This window comes from Mastigoproctus giganteus, chromosome 3 (assembly GCF_048544385.1).
Source record: "Mastigoproctus giganteus isolate SK-2022 chromosome 3, ASM4854438v1, whole genome shotgun sequence".
Lineage (NCBI taxonomy): Eukaryota > Metazoa > Arthropoda > Arachnida > Uropygi > Thelyphonidae > Mastigoproctus > Mastigoproctus giganteus.
The window spans coordinates 204,273,684-204,295,569 of NC_143577.1; the positions used below are offsets into that span (position 1 = coordinate 204,273,684).

Genomic DNA, 21,886 nt, shown 5'->3' on the forward strand with positions numbered 1-21,886 from the left:
TTTTGGTTTTTAGGAGCATTAGCAACTAAGACCATATTGCTCCGGGGATATGCGGTGGTCATTCCCTGACCTTTCCGCATCCTCCGTATTTGGTGGCTTATGGGCTCGAACCCTGGTCTAATCAAGAAGCATGTGCTACGCACTGCTGCTCCTGCCCACCTGGCTATGGAGGCGCCTACATAATTTTATAGCATAATACATACATACATACATGCATGCTTCTGTAGAAACTATGAATAGTGTAGTGCTGTAGATTTTTAAATTTAAATAAAATCATTTTTCAAACTAGAGAAGCAAAGCTAAGAGCCCAGAACAATGAAAATGCTTAGATCCTGATTTCTAAGAATCAGGGTCAAATTGTTTGTAGTGCTTGTATGTTTACACAGGTGACTATAACAGGACTTAGAGCCACAGGAGATGTCTTGATGTGCTTTAGTCGTTTTATACAAAGTGTGGCAATAGCGTTCCTGGACTGATGCTGTTGCAGTCATGTTCAATGAGTTTGAAAATAAATGGAAGTGGTATGTTCTAGTTCATACGTCCTCCAACAGATGTTAGTATACAGAGATTGTCCAGTAGGCTGACAGGTTGCAAGTAACAACCAGTTTTATTAGTAGTTAATGGTACGTGTCACAATTTTGCAATAGAGTGATGAATGAATATCAAATTTTGCTTTAAACTGGAAAAATCTGCAACAGAAATATACAAAAAAAACTTTATGGTGATTATTATTATTATTATTATTAATAGCCATATGGTGCAAGGAAGCCTGAGGCTTATGCTGCACCAGGTAAAAAAAAAAAAATTCCCAAGTTACCCTGAGAGAGAGAGAGAGAGAGAGAGAGAGAGTCAAAAGTAGAAGGAAATCACCAAGAAAGAGAAGAATGATGATATCCAGCTCAGGACCCTGAAATGTTAAGTCGTACCAGTGTCTTTGAATGGTATAAGCAGTTCAGAAATGTATGTGAGGATGTTCGTAATGCCCAAGAAGTGGGCATCCATCAAGCTCTCAGAGTAAGGACAGAGTTGTAAAAGTTTGGGAAATTGTGGCAATAAGATCAATGGAAATTACACAGCAGGTTGTCCCACCACACAGTGAGATTGTCTGTCCACTCTCCATATAGTATTCCATCTTTTAGCCCATAGACCATTGCCCTTCAGAATGACACAGTGTGTATACTCAAAATCCGCACCACTAAGACTGCTTACAGATAGAAGAGAAGGAAGGAAAGGAATATATGTCCAGCTGTCATCATTATTTTCTTAGAATCAGCTCTTGGAGAACTTACATGTATAACTGGTTTATGCAGCACTATGAATGCAAATGCCTTTTATAGATTCAAATTAAAGAAAGATAATAGGATATCAGATATAAGAAAATTATCTTTAGTTAAAGAGTGATCAACTGTTGGAAAAAGTTACACCTAGTGTGGTAGAGTCAAGAATTTGTATTTAAAAATTCCCAAATCTCACAATCCATTATCTGCTGCTACCCATCTTTTACTTATGTTTATAGAAATGGGAAAATCAAGCAAACAACTTGAGAAATTGGTCATCTGAGTTTCCCTTCAGTTAATACTTCCAGGTGGCTAGTGATATATTGATTTTTTTTTTTTTAAATCTTCCCCCATGTTTATATCTGTTTTACCAGTTTATTTAACCTGTGCTTGCTCTTATAATAAGTGGCTTCTCTCTTTTATAATTTTTGCTGGTAGTTTATAATTTTTTTTAAGAAAGGAACTGATGATTAAGCTTTGAGAATAAACTTAACAAACTGTTGATTAATATTATTTTAAACTATGAGCTCACTTACCTGGGTATTATTTCAACTCCTTGATCTGTCTACATTGTAAAAACATTAATTTAATGTTTTTACAATATAAACATTGGAAGATAAACATTAATTAAATGTTTATTTTTCAGTGCAGTCACTTTGTCAGTTTTTCATAATGCATGCTTCATTTCTCATGCAATATAACTATTGTAAAACACTGTTTTTTGTTTATTACACTTTAGCCAGTAAGTAGACAAGTTCTTTATTTCTGTCACCATATTGTTGCTGGTACTATATGACAATGTGGTATGCTTGACAATAAATAAACAGAACAGAACAGAGGAGAGAGAGAGAGAGAGAGAGAGAGAGAGAGAGAGAGAGAGAGAGAGAGAGAGAGAGAGAGAGAGAGAGAGAGAAGAGAAGAGAAGTTAGGCAATCGAATTTTTTTTATAAAGTCGCATGTTTATGTTCTCAATGAACAGAATATGTTTCAGCTGGAAAGTATTTAAATGGAACCTGCAAACCAAAACTGTTCCCTGTTATGTGAAACCGTTCTGATTGAGGTAAAATTAAATTATAATGGGTTTTAATTGAATTCATAGTGCTCCATAAACCAGTTAATACCAGAGAAACAGTCTATAAACAAATTATAATAAATCTATAAATAATTTGCACTTGATAGCCAATTAAAAGGATTTGAAATAAAAAATATTGCACAAATTTTATTAATGAAAAAAGTCTTATTGTTTATTTAGGTATTTCAATAATAAAGTCTGGTGAAGTTGTTTCTTCTTTTTCTCGGTGTACAAGTCTTTGTAGCATCGAATCCCACTTGAAAAATCTGCCATATCTTGATGCTACGTTTAACAACTGGATCTCCATTCGTAATTGACTCGCAGGCCATGTCAACCCCCGAAAAACTTTCTCCAATTCTTCTGTTGAAAATTCTTTTGGAGCCATTTCAGTGTTATCCACTTCAGAATTGTTTTCCTCTTCTTCGTATGCAGTTTGCTCGTCAATTTCAAGGAGAGTTGCATGTGCGTCAATGCAATCACATAGATTGGCAGTGTCCAAAGTTTTGAATCCCAAGTCATTTCTGATCTTCACAATGTCTTCGGCAATTGTCTGAATTTGCGATTCAGGACCAGTGAAATCATTTGCCAAATGGGACAAAGCATACTGCCAAACAAAACACATGTTGGCAGTGATTTCTAGCCAAGATGCAAATATATTTTCGATCATATTTAAAGGGGTAATGTGAAATAAAAAGTGCCATCTCGTCAGGATGGAATTAAGAATACTGAACGCTGCTGCACTTTGCCGCTGACTGCTTGAGAGGAGAGCTATTGGCATGTGTGCATGTGAGACAATAGAGTTGGCACCACAGCATATATGTATGCATACCTAGGCTGTGACAACACAGCATATATGTAGAGTACGTGTCTAGGCTATTGAATATGTTTTCATATGTACAGTAAATTTTCGACATAAACTTAATTGAAAACTATGTTATAGTGAAACCCGTTTTTTATTTGAAGCCGTGCTAAGTGAGGTATTGCTGTATATAGTTTTAAATATGTTTAAACAAGTTTTTTAAATCAATTTTAAGTTTTGCTGACTTTAATTACACTTATTGAGGATAAGCTACAAGCAGAAATAATGTATTTTATATGAGGATTCCAAACAGTGGACATTATTATTTCCCAGGTAAATAAAGTTGTTTATATAAATGAGACTGGGAAAGTAATAAACTTTCTGAGCTTTTGAAGATTTCTACATTTTAAGATTTTATTTAATAAAAGGACTCTTAGAAAATAGAGATTAAGTTCTTCAAAAAAAAAAAAAAAAAAAAAAAAACTGAAATATTCAAAAAACTGGCCTGTTAATTGGATTTTCTTAAAGATCACCAACCAACGACCATATATTAAACATGAGATAGAAACTATTGATTTAAAAAGACAAGTTTTATTGCAGTACTCTTGTTCTATATGAACTGTGTTAAAAGAAGAAAAAATGGTTAATTGCTGTACTGTTTAATGCTATATGTTGCTTGTTTCTGATATTAAAATTTATTCTAAAATATAGAGGTATTCTGTGGTAGCCACCATTTGTAATGTTGAATATTATACTAATAGAGATGAAGTTAGTGATATAAATGTTTGAAATGAACATATATTATAAAAAAATTAATTTTCTGAAATTAGCTAAACAATCTTTTTTAATCTAAGTGTCCTTATGTTATTTATGCATTTCTTAGTTATCTTAAGAGTTTTCATAGTTATCTTTTTTTTTCTTTTTTTTTTTTTTGACTGATGCTGTATAAGCTTTGCTTTCTTGCATTACATTTCCAGTACTAATACTAACTTTGTGGTGAAACTAAGAATTCTGGATCTGTCTTTTGGGAGCCCAGATAGCAACTTTAGAACAACTACCTATTTATTTAAAGAAATACTTGAATTTAGTCATTCGATTTAAGGGTGCATAATAAGCATCTGTGTTGTTGTGGATTGATGATAGATTTCAATTAGTTTTAATTTTGAAAAACTTTCTGCATAGTAACCACTGTTGGTAAGGTCAGTAAGATGCATAGAGCCACACATTTTAGACTGTATCACTCACATTTGTGCCATGAATGTTGAAAAGCATTATTTAAAAAATAAATAACGTGACTTTGATTGATGAATCGGTGATGCTTAAATTAAGTTGGTGATTGTGCCTCTTGTGGACCTTTTTTTTGTCTCAGTAGGTAGAACAAAAAAGATTTTTCATGCCGTCACAGAAATCCATTCCATTTATTTGTATATCAGAATGGTCTCCATCGGTGGGGGCTTGTCATTAGTTAATGAGTAACTATGTCTTCTGGTATTTTTCCAAGATTGTATAAAAATCCCCAAAGTTATGATTTTCAAGCTGTTTAAATTGCTCTTTCAAGGAAATGCGAACAGTGTTGATCATAAAATAGAAAAACTTACATTTGAATATTTCCTGCAGTTTTGGCCTTACTAATTTGCCTTGCTCCTCATTATCAAACTTTTTCATCAGTGCTTTTATGTATGTTCCTTAAGGAAAGTTTTAGCATTAAGAGATTCTGCAGTCTCTTTTGCAATGTTAGCAGCATCTAATCCACTATTTCTGTACCAAGTGCATCTTGGGAAGAAATATTACAGTTCTGATGTCTAATATCAGATTTTGTATCATCCTGCAATATTTGCTTGAAATAAAATGTCATACCATACAGTGATAAATATTAGAATTTGAAGTCCATTAATTGATTTGCTAGGCTTTGTGTCAATTACCAGCATTCCATAAGTCAACCCAAACTGTTCCATTAGGGCAACATTAACCCTTCCATTAGGCTTTCATGCACGCACGCACAGGTAATCACCAATTTATGTTGGGGAAGCATTTCTCCAAATGGCAATATATATTGGAACAACACAAGTTGGTCATATTTTTTACATTTATGTTATAGAGAGGAGATTATTGTTCCTGTTGTCAAATTTTTGGAATCACCAACTTAATTTAAGCATCACCGATTCATCAATCAAAGTCACGTTATTTATTTTTTAAATAATGTAATGTAAAAAAAAAAACATATTACACAATATTCATGTAACCATTCCCTTAGGTGCCTCCGTAGCCAGGTGGGAAGGAGCAGCAGTGTGTAGCACACGCTTCTTGATTAGACCGGGGTTCGAGCCCTTCACCACCAAATACGGAGGATGCAGACAGGTCAGGGAATGACCACTGCATATCCTGGAGCAATATGGCCTTAGTTGCTAATGCTCCTAAAAACCAAATAACAAACAAACAAACTAACAAACCATTCCCTTATGCATCACGAAACGTTTACTTACCTCTCCCCCTACTCTTTATATAATTTGTGAATAGCTCAATAGAGATAAATGCTTAATTATATAATTAGTATCAATGTATTTTAATGATCAGATTATTCAGAAGTCATTATTTATATATACAGCTTACCAAGACTACAAGGACCAAGAGGAAAACTTAGAAGAATGCAAGGCAAAGTAAGTTTCAGCTTATATTACATTTAGCTTCATTACAGCTATAAGATTGCATGTAAATTAAGTAATGGACAATTTTTTGTATAGATTAAACTTGTTTGGAAATAATTAATATCTTTTTATAAATTTACTTTGTCACAGATAAAACTTTACTATATAGTTAGGGAAGGATGCTATGTGGTTGTTGTTTTCTGTTAAGGTTATTATTGTATTAAAACCACTCTTATACCAAGTGAAAATTAATACTATAGTTTATTAGGCTGTTCACCTATATTACTATACATTAATATGATGTGATGTTTCGGGTATCTTACCGATACCCGATATCAGACAAAGTTGGGGGGGACAGAAAAATAGAAAGAGTTACAAATTGTAATATTTAGAATATTACAATTACCAATAATACAATTACAGTTAGCAATTTACAATTACAATATTACTATTGCAATTACCAATATTATAATTACAATTTACAAATTATGGTTGTAAAGTATTAAATTTTTAAGTTACCATTACAATAGAAAACAGGAAATCTAAGATGATTACAAAAAGATAAAATTTTTACCTGCTGACAGATTCTTCTTGCCGATGCGCCCAGAAACCGGGTGTGCATACAGGCAAGAGGTCTGCCAGCAGTTATTTTATAGGAGAGGGATTAACTCCATTAGCCAATAGGATAGTGCCAAGTTTTTATCCTGGATCCGGTGTTCTTAGAAACCTGGGGTGACCATTGCTCCCAGACTCTGGACATCAGGATTGCTGTGCAGGCTGGTTCAGGATCTTGCTGATACCCATCTTCAGACCATGCTTCTGGTTCCGGTGGAAGGGAGGGAGATGTGTCTCTCCTCTATTTGAATTCGCTGTTTCCTATTGATTTCTGAGCTTCTGATCCATTTTAGTGAAGAACAAGTAACGGGAAGAAGTCGTGGATGAGACAGACTATGGTGGGTCCGTACCTAGATCCAATATAGTTAGGGAAGGATGCTAAGTGGTTGTTTTCCATTAAGGTTACTGTTATATTAAAACCACTCTTATACCATGTGAAAATTAATACTATAGTTTATTAGGCTGTTTGCCTACATTACTATTCATTAATATGAAGTTTCAGATATCTCACTGATACCCATCATCAGACAATCATAGCGGTCCATTTATTTTGGTACATCATATCCAGACTACTATTATTATTTTTATTATTGCTCATATTATTTCTCCCTGATTGGGGGTTCCACCTCTTGATGGGTATTGCTACCAAGTACACAGGGTGGTTGTTGTTATGTCTGGTGTTACTGTTGGTTGAGGAACTCTGACTATCCTACAGATGTTCAGGATTGCGACTTTCTGGAGTTCCTTGTAGCTCCTATTGCTGCTAGGCTGTTATGTAGAGTCTTTGGCACCATACCTGTGGTTGACATGATGATGATTATTATTATTAAGCCATATGGTGCAAGGAAGCCTGAGGCTTATGCTGTACCAGCCAAAAAAAAAATTTCTGAATTATGAGAGAGAGAGAGAGAGAGAGAGAGAGAGAGAGAGAATCACCAAGAAAGAGAAGAATGATGATATCCGGGAAGAATGAGGATGTCCATGATATCAGGACCCTGGGTGTGCCAAGCCCATACTCACCAGATGTGAGTTTCCGGGGTTACTACCATCTGAAATGTGTGAGAACACCATTTTGAAATCACATGTTCTGGTGAATATCTTCAAATAATCAGGCAAGGTTCAATTGTGATGATTTTTTTTTATTTTTTTATCATTTTCGCTTGACACTTTTCTAACTTGCTGCAACTTGTAAAGGGAACATTTTTGGATAGGTTTATGTGAACATTTTTACAATATAACTAAGAAACAGGGTTCCACCTCTAAGCAGGTTAATGCAAATATTGAAACAGCTTCATTAATAATGTTCCTCTATGGGGTTTTTTTTTTTTTTTTTTTTTTTTTAATAGTCACCTGTCTGGGGATGCTGTTGTTCCTCCATTGAGAGTGCTCAGGTTTCAGCTCTTTAGAAACAACTATATTTATTATTATTATCAATCTATTTCCTATTGAGGAAACCTCCCTGGGACAGCCATTGTTATAATCAAAGGTGTGAAGCAGACCTCATGAGCATGAGTTACATAGTCCATGGGGCATTCACCCTGAAGGTTAAATACAAAATTTAAACAGACACGTGAAAAAGAGATTTTCAAATTAGTATATTTAAAATATGACATTGAGGATTATTTAGAAAAACGGGCAGATATAGTTAAAAAGGGTGTCAAAATTAAATGCAGTTTTGAGCCAAGAAGATGCCCTCTAAGTTGTACTATATGATATGAGTCGGCGAAGACCAGCAACCTAGAGGTGTTATCAGTACAGAGCTTTTCCACTTCAGTTCTTAGTTGATTAAAGAGCTTTATCATGTTTGCTGCAAAAAAAAACAACAAAGGCTGTCCAGGTTTTTTAAGTTTCTTTGGAGAGAGGAGGTCTTGTATCAGCATTCCTGGAGACTTCTCGATGAGAGTGAAGCAAGCTGTCAATATTGGGAGCATCTAATCTTCTTGTTAGCAGTTGGGCTAATGTGAGTATGTTTATTGTGTTTGTCTGTTTCCAAGGAGGAATACTGAGGTTGGAAAGCAGGATGGCTCTAGAGATTTGGTTGGAAAGCAGGATGGCTCTAGAGATTAGTAAATGGGTGATTCATAGCCTGTTCAGCCATCTCAGGAGCCAGTATTCAATGCTGAGAAAAGCTTTCAAATTGCTCGGTGGAGCATAGAACTAAATCTGTACAGCATATAGTGGGATGGGATGTATACATTTCAGGATATACTTTTTAACAATGTCTGGGTTTCTAATGCCAGTTAACTCTTGTTTGGCAGCCCATAGCGGCACATATGTTTTTGCTTTGATGTAATCAAAGTGCTCAGTAAACATTAGTCTCTCATCCCATTTTAGGCCAAGGTTAACGTGCGATTTAACCTTTCGTACTTTACATCCGCTTACCAATATAGAGTTATTATTCCTTCTCTTTTTCATTGTGATTGTCATCTGGGCAGATTTTCTTGGGTTTAAATGTAATCCTATACAAGTTCATTTATTATGTTATTAGCATGTTTATTTGTTTGCTTAACTTGTTGAGCTTTAGATCTGACAAAGAATTTTTCAGGTCATCAGCATATGTAATAAAATCGTCTTTATGGAATGCAAAAAAGGGGTTTTGACAGCTGCAGAAAATAATATTGAGGAGAGAACCCCTCCCTTAGGTACTCCATGCAATATGGTGTAAGGAGCAATGAACTCACCATGAGAGATTACAAGGTGTCTTTTCTTCAGAATGTCACATAAAATCTTCAGGGATTGCCTTTAGTAAGTTTGAATTTGTTCAAGAGCCATAATCGAGATATTGTCAAAGGCTGCGGATATATCTAAGAAGATAATAATAGAGGATATTATCCTCTATTATCTTCTTATAGAGGATATAAGAAGATAATATTTGTCAATATAGTCAACCCAAAGTAACTAATATCACTTTTAATCGGATAACAACACCCATTAGGCAGATGTTTTTTGTTAAAAACCCAAGGCACTGCTGTGACTGTTATTGACTATGTAGACAAATGCAGTCATTTCTGAAGAGCTTAAGCCCAAGCAATGTCACTGGAGGGATAACAATGGCCCCAGATGGGAAAGGTTAAAAAAAAAAAAAAAAAAATGTAGCAAAGCATTATTGTGAGGCTATTTCAATTTTTGCATTAGCCTGTCTTCAGTTAGCAACCCCTTTCTTAGTTATATTGTAATATTGACTTACGCAGCCTTCTTAATAGGGGTTTAACTTACATATGACAGAAGTTACATTTTTCAAAAGGAGTTTTTTTTTTTTTTCCAATCTACCACTTGGCTACTTGTTTAGATTCGTCACATCAATTCACCACTCAACACAAGGTTGCTAATAGGGGGCTACTTGCTGTCTGATGATGGAACCAAATAGTTCCAATACCAATCACAGTAGTGTCTTGAGTTTTTAATGGATAATGGATTTGGGTGACGTTAGCATTAATAGAGGCATATGATGTAAGAAACAAAGCTTATATAGCATCAGCAGGGGGAAAAAAAAAAAAAAACCCTTCCCATTTCACCCATCCATTCACTCCAAAAGTTTGTCTGGTTCAGCCTTAAATTTATTTAAGCTATAAACTTCCACAACGACATATGGAAGTTTGTTCCAGCAATCACCACCCACTGGCTAAAGGCAAATTTGTACACATCTATTCTGCAACTGTCTTTTCTCAATTTGAATTTATGCCCCCTCAGGTGTGTAATCTGACCAAGAGGAAGAATCCCATCAGCATTGAGCTTGCTCAAACCACTAAGAGCCTTATACACCTCAATCAGATCACCTCACAAGTGCCTAGTCTCCAGATGCTGCAATTTGCAGAACTTTGCCTTTCTTGGTAACAGCAGCCCTTTGTTAATCTTTCCTAAAATGAGGCCTCCAGATCTATATGTAGTACTCAAGGTGTGGCCTGACCATTGCCTTATACAAGGGGACAGTCACCTCCTTATCCCTGCTAGAAAAATTCCTATATATCATTGACAAGACTCCATGGGCTACTCTTGCAGCTTGTTTGCACTGCTCAGAAAACTTCATAACTGACTGCACAATTACCCCCAGGTCTTTTTCATTCTCTACTACCCTGAGTGTAGTACCACACTGTTGGTATTTATATAGGAGTTTTTATATAGGCTTTGGATCGCTTTCCGGGGTTGGGTTGGGATATTTTCAGATTCTGCCAGAGTTTTTCTCGGTTTACATTGTCATATGCTTTTTCATAATCAATAAAGAGCAGAAATGTTGGTAGATTGAATTCTCTTCTTTTCTCCAAAATTTGTTGTAGTGAGAAAATGACATCTATTGTGCTTCTCCCTTTTTTGAACCCACATTGTTCTTCTTCTAAGAATTGTTCACTGTATTTATCAAGTTTATTCTTTAGTATATTAGAGTATAGCTTTGCAGCAGTTGACAGCAGTGTTATTCCTCTGTAGTTGTTAGGGTTATTTCTGGAGCTTTTTTGTGTAAATTGATTACTATTCCTGTTTCCCAATCTTTGGATATCTGTTGCTTATGCTATATGATGTTAAATAATTTTAGTAGTGCGTTTTTTAGTAAGGTGCCCCCATATTTAAATAGTTCTACATTCAAATTGTCTATGCCTGGGCTTTTCGATTTTATGATTTTTGTAATATTAACTCTAGTTCTTCCATTGTTATATTTTCTTCATCTTTGGTTATCACAGATTCATCTTCCAGTTCCCTATTGCCTGGGTTATACCATAGTTTGGAATAGTGTTGCTTCCATTCTGCTTGGGAGATGGAGTTGATTTTTATTTGATCATTTGTGTCTAGTTGTAATTTCTTAAAGATTTTAAAACCTCTTCTCTGTGGGCCCATGATATCACGTTCTAAAGATTTAACAAATTTATTCCAGTCATCTCGTTGGATTCTTCTGGTTAGTTTTCTGACGTCTGATCTAAGCTTTTTATATTTTATGTGTAAATGTAGGTGTTTAGTTTGTAGGAACAGTTTATAGGTCTTTTTTTTCTCATTGTTTGTTTGTTTCAATTCTTCATTCCAAGTTCTTAACCAGTTTTTATTTTTTTTTTTTATTTTTTTATTTATTATTATTTTTTTATTAAGATCATAAAATAGTTTGTGAACAAGTTTTCCATTTCCTTATAGTTTTATATTGAAAAAATTGAGATGTTCAATTATATCAGTTAAAAATGCAAGCTACCACAAGCAAGCCAGATCAGAAATTTCTGATATTTGGTTTGTTTTTTTTTTTCATAAACATGTCAACTTCATTTCGAAGTTTAAAAAAAAAAAAAAAAAACATTTCAAGACTTTGCCTCAACTTGACCACTGTACTAAAGTATGGTACAGCATATCATCTAATTTGGATTCAGTACCTTTCAAAGAATTTTTAAATTGAAGATGATTTAGTCAGTGTTTCCTTATATAAATTGCTATAGATATGACAGTAGACATTAAAGACTTGAAATCAAGGACTTTTCCATGTAGTGACTGTTGATGAATAATGCAGTATAACTGCACTGGTTTCTGGATCCTTTTGCTTTCAAATAATTTATTGATGCAATCACTCCGACATTAGTACTGACCATATTTTTTGCACCATCTGTAGTCACACAAGTAAGCATGATGCAATTAAATTCTAGTTCAATAATTGTTTCAGTTACTTTCAAAAATATATTTATTTTCACTGGTTGCAGTGTCTTTTGAACTCTTTAATTTGGTTACTTCAGAATTATGATTAATTCCATGAATGAAAATAAATAACTGCACAGTATGGCAAATCATATCTAATCCCAAATCCCTGAACTTCTCCAGTAAGAAGGTAAACTTATACCAGCAAATATTCCCAATGAGTCATAACGTACCTCTTCAGCTATTGCTAGCACAAACCTTTTAACTAACTCACTATCTGTAAATGGTCTGCCTTCTTCGGTGATTATTTTAGCAACATGGTAACTGAGTCTGACTACATCAATATTTTGATTTGTAAATATTTTAAAAATGTTCTGTTGATTTTCCAAGCTCTCTTTGAGTTCTTTTAGTGATTTCTCATATAATTGTCCTTGAAATTTATTGTACTTGTCACTATGTTTTGTCATATAATGTCTTTTCAATGGCTATGGCTAATTTGGCTGAACTTTCCAGAAATGTAATCATCTTAGTCCAAGAACTAGTGCAAGCTAGATGTTCTTTAAGTGGGCTTATATTTGATATGAAGTTGATCTAAAATGAGAGTTTTTGTAATATAGTATACATAAGCTATGATAGCTGGGTGCATAAGCCTCTTTTAAGTATTCTTTGGAATTTAGTTTATAGAGAATAAGTAAGATGCAGGTTTGGATTATAAAATTTATAATAAATCTGGGTCTTTAATCTTGCCTATGTGGAATTTTATTTGAGAACTTCTAAAATATGGTGCAATGCACCCATCATTACACATTTTTAGATCTAAGTGATTTGTTGCATCCAACAAATCAACTAAAAAGGTATGGTAATCTGAAATGTACTATTTTAGGAAACTTTGTGATAATGATACTTCAAAATTTATACTTGTTAATTCAAACATTTTTACTTTTAGATTTCTTGAAACAAAGACTTTTTTTAGTTGGCAGTCAAAATCCAGTAATCCTTCTGAATGGCCTAAAGAATTTTTTACTCCTTGGATTCCTTTTTGTAGTGATTTTAAGGATTTTTGGAAGAAAGAGTTACAGAAGAAAGTAAAACAAGAGTAAGTAAATTAGTATTTACTTCTTTTTTTTTTTTAATATGATTTTTGAGAATAATTTTGATAGTTTAAAATCAATTCAGTGTTTAATTAGTCTAGAACAAAAAAAGAAAAGTCTTTTTAAAGAGAAAGCTTTTGATTGTTCAACTGGTAAAGCAGAACCATGTAACTTTTTCTGTTACTGAGTACTGCAGGAGATACTTATTTATAAATGCCAATCTTGTTACTCTCTTAAATGACTAATTTTTTCACACTCTTGGAGCATATCTGTGTAGTGAGTTGTGTAGATATCATCATTGATATTTTCCTTACAAAACAGCCTTATTCCTGTTGTCTCACATGCAGTTTTCTCCCCCCACTGGCTCCACACAATGCTTAATAACCTTTGTTTTACAAAATGAGCATGTGTTTTTTATGAAATAAAAAAGGTGCACCATTTTTTTGCTCTGGAAAACTTAGCATGCTATTAGATAGGTGTCCCATATTTTCTTATGGCACAACTCTATATGTACACTGCTTGTCATTGAAATTGCCCCACTTAAAAAAGGAATGCAGGCTTTTAACTTAGAATAAGCAGGGTGATAGATGTCAATGTAGATAAAAAAAATATATATTAAATATTATTAAATTTGTGTATCAGTTCAGCAATATTTACTTAGAAAAATGCAGTGCATATCAGTATGAAACATGGCCTGCATGAATAGCAGTACAAGTGGCCAAATGTGGTTGAGAGTCAAAGGTGGTAAACCTGTTCTTGATTAATCTTGTCATGCTTCATGCACTTGTGGTGAGTTGGGCAACAATGGAGAATGTGGGGGCCCCATTCTAGGGGACCCTAATCAAGGGAGCCATCAAAGTCTCAATATAAATAAACAAGGCCCCTTAATGCCGTTTGCATCCGGGGCCAAGTACCTTTGCACGGCCCTACCTACCCCAAATGTGTTCGATGGACAGCAGATCTGATGAATGTGCAGGCTAAAGTAGTATGTCCACATGTGGCTAGAGAATATGAGAAATGCATGTGGGTAGGCATTGTTCTGCAAAAATAACATTTTGGGATGGTGCATGGAAAGGGCAGCACCACTGGTCTTGGAATGGTTCCAACATAAGATCCATCAGTAAAGACCAGATGTGAATGGCTATTAGAATTAGGGCATGGAGAGCCATCTCTGCATGCAGCTCTCCATACCCTAATTCCGGTGTTGCTCTGGTATGCCACTCCCTGATGCCTGCTGGATTACCTCTGTTTCCAGTATCTCCTGTGTGCATTTGGCCATCACTGGATCCCAAACAAATGTAATTCATCACTAAAGGCAACACGATACCATTATCCTTAAGCAACCTCTCTCTCTCTCTCTCGCTCGCTCGCTCGCTCGCTCGCTCGCTCGCTCTCTCGCTCTCTCTCTCTCTCTCTCTCTCTCTCTCTATGCAGATGCTGATGACAGTGGAATGGTGCCAGAGGCAGAGAGTGAAGTCTCACCATCCATACTTTCACATGGTCAGTTAATGTTTTGCTGGCTGAGGGGAAAAAAAAAAAAAAAAAATTATAGGAGAGAATTGATGCAACTGTTGCTCATGACCTTTTCCACATGGTACAGAACCACTGTGCCACATTTAATAACATTTTGGATATCGAACAAAAACTGAAAGAGGCACGGTAAAAGATAAATGAAATGGGGGGAGAGGGAATTCAGACATTTAGATAATATTTATTAGCAAGTTTTAGTTAGTTGTCAACAAGACTTTTACTTTCAAGAATTTTTGTATTAGTGCATTGGTGAAAATTGCATAATAGATGTAGTGTTTAAAAGATAAATGAAAGATTAAAAAATATATATACATTTGGACCTCTATATAATGAAATCAATCGTCCGCCTGAAAAAATTCCTTAAACAGAAATTTCGTTATAAAGAAATATGACCTTTTCAACAATGAAAAATACTGTAATTCAACATTCAGAAATATAGTAAAAGATGGGAAATAAATTAGAAATAACTGGGAATGAATAACTTTTTTAACATTTTAAACCAATTAATTTATTAATACATACATATTAAGAAATGACTAATTATGTCATAAAATATTTGGTTTTTTTTTTTTGTACACTGTTCATAAAAATTTTCGCATTTGTTTAAACACTCAAACACATTTTCTTCACGCTGAAGGCCTCAACGCAAAGTTTCAAATCCTGTCAACATTTCATGTTTTGAAGGTTTAATATTGCCCTTGTTGCTCTCATTTTCATCCAACTCATTGTCAATACTGAACTAGTTTGAATACTCTCCAAAATGTTGGAGTCACTCGGATATTCAGCTACTGTGACATCATTATCAACTCCTAAAAATTCGTCAAGAACGATTTCTCCACTGATAAAACCTTGCTTGGAACTCTTCCCAAGATTGCTCAATATCTCATAGTAGTTCATCCCTCTCATCGCTGTTAATTAGTGTTTTAGCAAAACCTGCTTTTGCAAAACAATTTTTAATTGTTGTTTCCATCACATTTTGACTCCACACTTTCACCAGCTCTGACATGCACATCCACAAATCTATAACAGAATGTATAGGTTGGTTGATTTCTATTCACAGTACAACTTTTTTTCAGTATTTCTTTGGTAGTGCATTTTCAAATCCTTGGCCCATTGGCTGCAGTGTAGACAAGGTATTCGGAGGGAAGAAAACAAGCTTCACACTTGTAAGTTTCGAAATTACCGAGTGAAGGTGGGCAGGGCAGTTGTCAATAAACAATGTGATTTTTATTTTCTTTCATCATCAAATTTAAAATCTACTGCTCAAAAATTTTGCTTGTCATCCAAGTTATTTTGTAGTTGGAGTTCAACGCTAATTTTACTCCTTTGAAACATTGGGGTTGTTTACTTTTGCCTATTACCAAAAGCTTCAGTTTTTTGTTACCAGCCATATTTGTATCAACCAAGACTGTAATTCTCTCCTTACTATTTTTACCTCCTAAACATTTATCACCTTTAAAAGCCAGTATCTTGTTTGGCAAACATTTAAAAAATAGATGTTTCATCAACATTGAATGTCTTTGGGCTTGTAGTCCTTGTAATTTTTTTTCAAAACTGTTTCTTTCCAATGGGTATAGTTTTCTTCGATTGCAACTCCACTTTCATCAGAAATTACTTTTTTGAGTAAGCCATGGCACTTTTTAAATTTGTTCAGTCAACCAGAACTGGCTTGGAATGTTTTATGTCCCAGAAAAGATGCATATTCCATAGTCTTTTCGTTTATTAATGGCCCTGATATTGACACATTTTGGTCTTGAATTAACTTCATCCACTCAAAAACTGCTTCATCTATATCTTCACACAGGCATAATTTTGCCCACTTCCGACAACCCCCCATTTCGTCAGAGTTCGAAAATTGAAACAGTTTTTCAGAATGGTTAACACACTACTGGCAGGAATACCAAATTTTAAAGCAAATTTTTTTTTTTTTTTTTCTTAACACCCCAATCTACACTCAAGGATTTCCTCTTAGACACTGTAAAGTTATTTGCACAGCAGCTAAAACAAAACGACTGGTGAATTTCCGGGATAAAGAAAAATCGCTCTCCTACTTCTCTAATAGGGTGCTTACAGTATAAAACAGGTTGACTAGAGCCAACGTCCGTGTCGAGAATATGCCTTAATCTTTGCCAGGGGCTGTGGATACATAGCAGCTGACCAGTGCAACTTCTCAGAATAGTAGTGTATAGGTTTTACTTTTTTTTTTAGCAATTGCTGATCCGATGCTGGGCAAAGGCCTCTCCCAAAACCCATCTTTTTCTATCCCACACCATGGTTGGCCAGTTTGATCCTGCAGGGTTTTTAGCATTAGCATTAGCATTGGTAGAGGCATTTGATGCAAGAAAGCAAGCTTATGCAGCATCAGCCAAAAAAAAAAAAAAAACCCACTTCCACTTCACCCCTCTGTTCGTTCAAAATACCTGTCCAGCTGAGCCTTAAACTTATTTAGGCTATCAACCTCCACCACAAGGGATGGCAGTCTGTTCCACCAACCAACCACCCGCTGGCTAAAGGCAAATTTCCGCACGTCTATCCTACATCTGTCTTTCCTCAATTTGAATTTATGCCCTCTCAGGTGATTTTTCTGAGCTAGAGGAAGAATCCCATCAGCATTGAGCATGCTTAAACCATTCAAGGCTTTATACACCTCTATCAGATCACCTCGCTGGTGCCTAGTCTCCAGACACTGTAATTTGCAAAACTTAAGCCTTTCTTCGTAAGAGCACCCCTTTGTTCCATTCACTAATCTTGTTGCCCTTCTCTGTACTCGTTCCAGCAGCTCTACATCCTTCTTGAAATGAGGCCTCCAGACCTGTATACAGTACTCTAGGTGTGGCCTGACCATTGCCTTATACAATGGAATAATCACCTCCTTATCCCTGCTGGAAAAATTCCTGTATATCATTGACAATACTCCATGAGCTACTCTTGCAGCCCGTCTGCACTGCTCAGAGAACTTCATATCTGCCTGCACAATCACCCCCAAGTCCCTTTCATTCTCTACCACTGTCAGTGTAGAACCACAGAGTTGATACGTTGCTCTGGGGTTGCTGTTTCCCATGTGTAGTACTTTACATTTGTCAATGTTAAACTTCATTTGCCACCTCTCAGCCCATCTGCTCAACCTTTCCAGATCCTGTTGCAGCAGCATAGTGTCAGTAGTGTCCTTGACAACCCTGCCAACCTTTGTATCATCTGCAAACTTGGACATTAAGCTTGATATACCATCATCAATATCATTTATAAATACAGAAAACAACAATGGACCCAACACTGAGCCCTGAGGGACTCCACTAATAACATCAGTCCACGATGAGCAGTGTCCATTGATTACCACTCTCTGTCTTCTCCCCCTCAACCACCCCTTTATCCATAGCAGCAATTTGCCTCCAATGTCACACTGCTCCAATTTGTGTAGCAGTCTTCCATGTGCAACAGTATCAAAAGCCTTTCTAAGATCCAAGTATATAATATCAAAGTTATTCCCTGCATCCAGCTCTTTTGTGACTGCTTCTTAGTATCCAATCAAGTTGGTCAGGCAAGACTTCCCCTTAACAAAACCATGCTGTGTCTGAGCTATAACTGAAGTCTTGTCTAAATGATCCTGCAGTGCTTCTTTAACCAGTGCCTCCATTAATTTTCCTGGAACAGAAGTTAAGCTCACAGGTCTATAATTACTTGTTTCAGCCTTTGATCCTCCTTTGTGAATTGGGGTCACATTTGCACATTTCCAGTCCATGGGTACCTCCCCTGAGTCCAAGGAAGCTCTCATAACTATGGCCAAGGGTTTGCTTACTTCCTTTGCTGCCTCCTTTAATATAACTGGATAGATCCCATCCACCCCGGGTGCCTTTCTTGTGTTTATCTTCAACAGTTTCTCCTCCACTTTACTCCCAGTTATTTCAAGATTCTGTAGCTTACTGCTAGAGTTGAATACACCTCTGGCATTCCCCTTGCTGAATAACTCCTCATGTGTGAATGTCGATGCAAAATATTCATTTAGTTTGTTAGCTACCTGAGCAGGATCATCAACAGTTGACCCATCAATATCAAGTGGACCAATCTGATTCATCGCCTTCCTTCTAGAGTTTACATAAGTAAAGAACTCTTTGCTGTTTTTCTTTGCATCCCTTGCCAAGGATTTCTCATAATCTGCCTTCGCCTGCCTAACCTCCTTTGTAACTTGGTTGCATATCAACTTGTATCTATCATAGGCTTCTGTGTCATGTGTTAATTTGTAAGTATCCCATGCATTTTTCTTCTCTGCCATATGCCTCATTAGTTCATCTGACATCCATTTTGGCCTAAACCTTGAACAATATTTCTTAGTTGGTATGTAAAGCCTAGTAGCTTCCAAGATAAGTTCTTTGAATGCTTCCCATTTTGAATTTGCTGTTGGTAACATCATCAGTTGGTCCCACTGTATAGAATTTAAATACTGTCTCAGTCCATCGTAGTCGCCTTTACGGAAGCAATAACCCTTCCCTTTACCCCTAATGGTAGTTACCTCTTTGAGTAAATCCCACTTCAGCACACTGTGATCACTGCCACCTAGTGGTTCATTTATCTGCAGATTCTTAATGCATGAAGAATCACTGCTGATAATCAAATCAAGAGTATTACTCCCTCTAGTTGCCTCCCGAACATGCTGATGTAGAAAACAATCATCCAATAAATCCACAAAAGCCCTGCTAGTGTGTGAGTAACCAGCTCCCAAATTCCAGTCAATATCTGGGAAATTAAAATCTCCCATTATAAGACTCTCTGATTTACTGGCCCACTCTATTTCCCTGTACAGTTCCTTATTATACTCATCAGAGTCATTAGGCCTATAGCACACTCCTACTCTCAATTTTGATCTCCCAATGCTTATGTCACACCAAACTGACTCAACACTGCACTGTCCAGCGATGTCGACTGGCTTCACTTCCTTGGTTTTTATGTGTTTCTTAACTAATAGCATAACCCCTCCCCCCTTCCTATCCTGTCTATCCTTTCTGTAGACGTTGTACTCCCCAAATTGCAGTTCTGCATCCCTTATATCTGTGTGACACCACGTCTCTGATATCCCAACAATATCTGCCTTTGATGTTTTGAGCAATACCTCAAATTCATCAAATTTATTTACTAAACTCCTAGCATTGGTGTACACGCAAGTATACCTGCACCTGTTTCTAATCTTAGCTACCCTAACACAACCCATGTGTTTACTTGTACCGCAATGGCTCCCAGCAGTCTCTGAAATACCATGCATCTTGTTTTTCAGGCTTCTGCTCATTCTAATAGAAGCAGTGCAAGAATCTCTTTCACCTCTGCCTGTGGCTACTGTCAATCTATTGGTCTTTGTCTCCCCCCAAGCTAGCAGTTTTCCGACCCACCTAACACTGCCTCGATAGCATCAGCAAATATTCTTGCACCCTTTCTATTTAAGTGTATCCCATCCCTGTAGAAGCAATCTCTCCTGTTAACAAGTACAGTCCAGGCTGAAAAAAATTTTACCCCTTGAGCCTTGCACAGTCTTTCCAGGGCCGAATTGATCGACAAGGCTCTCATCATATACTCCCTCCTATCGTGTCTGGGCAGAATTGCAGACACTTTCAAATTCAACCCTAATTCTCGGCTTTTGTTCAACAGTGACCTGTACTTGTTAAGTAATTCTGCCGGTCTCCTACTCTTAATATTATTAGTGCCAACGTGTACAACTATATCACCTTTTGTGCCCTTAAAAGATGATATTCGCTCTACAACGTCATCAACCTTTGCCCCTGGCAGACATACCCTGGTCCTGTTCCACCTATCTTTTTTACAAAGCATGTTCCCCGTTTCCCTGACAATAGAGTCACCAACAACTACTAGTTCCTTCGGGACCAGCGCATTCTGCCTTGGGGGTTGTCTCTGTGTCACGCGATGCCCAAGTGCAAGCTCTGGCGTTGATGTGGGCAGCTGAGAGCTTGATGGGCCCCTCAATTTAGTTTCTTCGAGGGCATCCACCCTGTCCTTCAAGCTCTCATATAGGCCCACAAGAACGCCGAGTTGTTGCCTGATATCGATACACTCCTTGCATCGCGCGCACACACAAAGACATCCCCCTTGGCAGTATCATGTCCCGTACCCGATTGCTCTGCAAACATCAAGCAAACAGTGCATTTTATAAGGCTGTGAGTCAGAGGACAACTGCCCCCCTCAGTTCTGCTCTGAGCCACAGCGCTTCCATTAGCTTGAGCCTTTTGCTTTGCTGCTCTGGTCTGAGTCATGATTCTATTAATTTATTAATTAATTATAATTATGTTATTAATTATGTTAAATATAATTAATTATATTACGTTTGTAATCTAAGTCTTTATATGTATTTATTTAAACGTACAATTTAACTGCTAACAAAGTTCAACTAACGCTATCTAGTACGGCTATCTAGTACAACTATCGTATCACAATGGCGGGAAAATTTACGAACGGTAGTGGAGTTGAAACACGTGGAAACCTTTACCGATACTTTTATGCAATTACAAGGCCGAGTAAAGAATAAATACACCAAGTTAATCAGAAAATCACAAAATAATGTTATACTACTAAATTTAAATCAAAAGTTTTAGAAAAACAATAATTTCAAATCAATAAATAAGAAAAATCCACTTAGCGGCTTGGAACACGACCGTCTCTAGTAGCCTCGTCAGCAGACTCCCTGTTTTATGGGCTCCACTAAATTGTAGAATGTTTGAGCTCTTAATTTGTGGAATTAATCCCTTTACCTCTTAAAAGCTAAAGGGATTAATGCCACATTGGCCACATTAATTCCACATCAGCTTTATTGCCTAAAGGCCAGAGGTACAAACAGTGCATATCCAGATCTCTCGATATTAGTTCGTTATATGGAAACATTTTCAATGTAATAAATGGGGAAATCAAAAAAGTTTGCTATGTAGAAAAATTTGCTATACAGAAGTTCGTTAAAGAGAGGTCTGACTGTACATTGTTTTTAATGATAGTTAATATGAATTCTAAAGTAAGATAAGATGAAACTTGATAATTGACTTTTATATTTCAGCTTAGAGAAGGCCAAACGGAAAATAAAGGAAATTAAGGAAGAACGTAAATCTACAGTTGTCAAAGTTAAGGACAAGCCTTCAGGCTTAGTAAGTTTTTTTTAGAAATCTTATAATAATTTTTATTACACTAGAATAATTTTTAAAAAACACATTTTTAAATATAGATCTAGTTATCTAATATAAACAGGGCTGTTGATATGTTTTTAAATG

At 36.1% G+C, this 21,886-nt stretch overlaps 1 protein-coding gene across 2 annotated transcripts in view; it reads left to right on the top strand.

The window, feature by feature from the left end:
• The window catches only part of LOC150088616 (uncharacterized), a 345,392-nt gene that overhangs the window by 315,088 nt on the left and 8,418 nt on the right, over window positions 1–21,886 (top strand). For both annotated transcript variants that reach the window (XM_090369593.1, XM_090369592.1), the window contains exons 18-20: window positions 5,754–5,805; window positions 12,956–13,105; window positions 21,676–21,763. In XM_090369593.1, coding sequence (XP_090225719.1) covers window positions 5,754–5,805; window positions 12,956–13,105; window positions 21,676–21,763 — 290 coding nt within the window. The remainder of the gene's footprint in view (window positions 1–5,753; window positions 5,806–12,955; window positions 13,106–21,675; window positions 21,764–21,886) is intronic.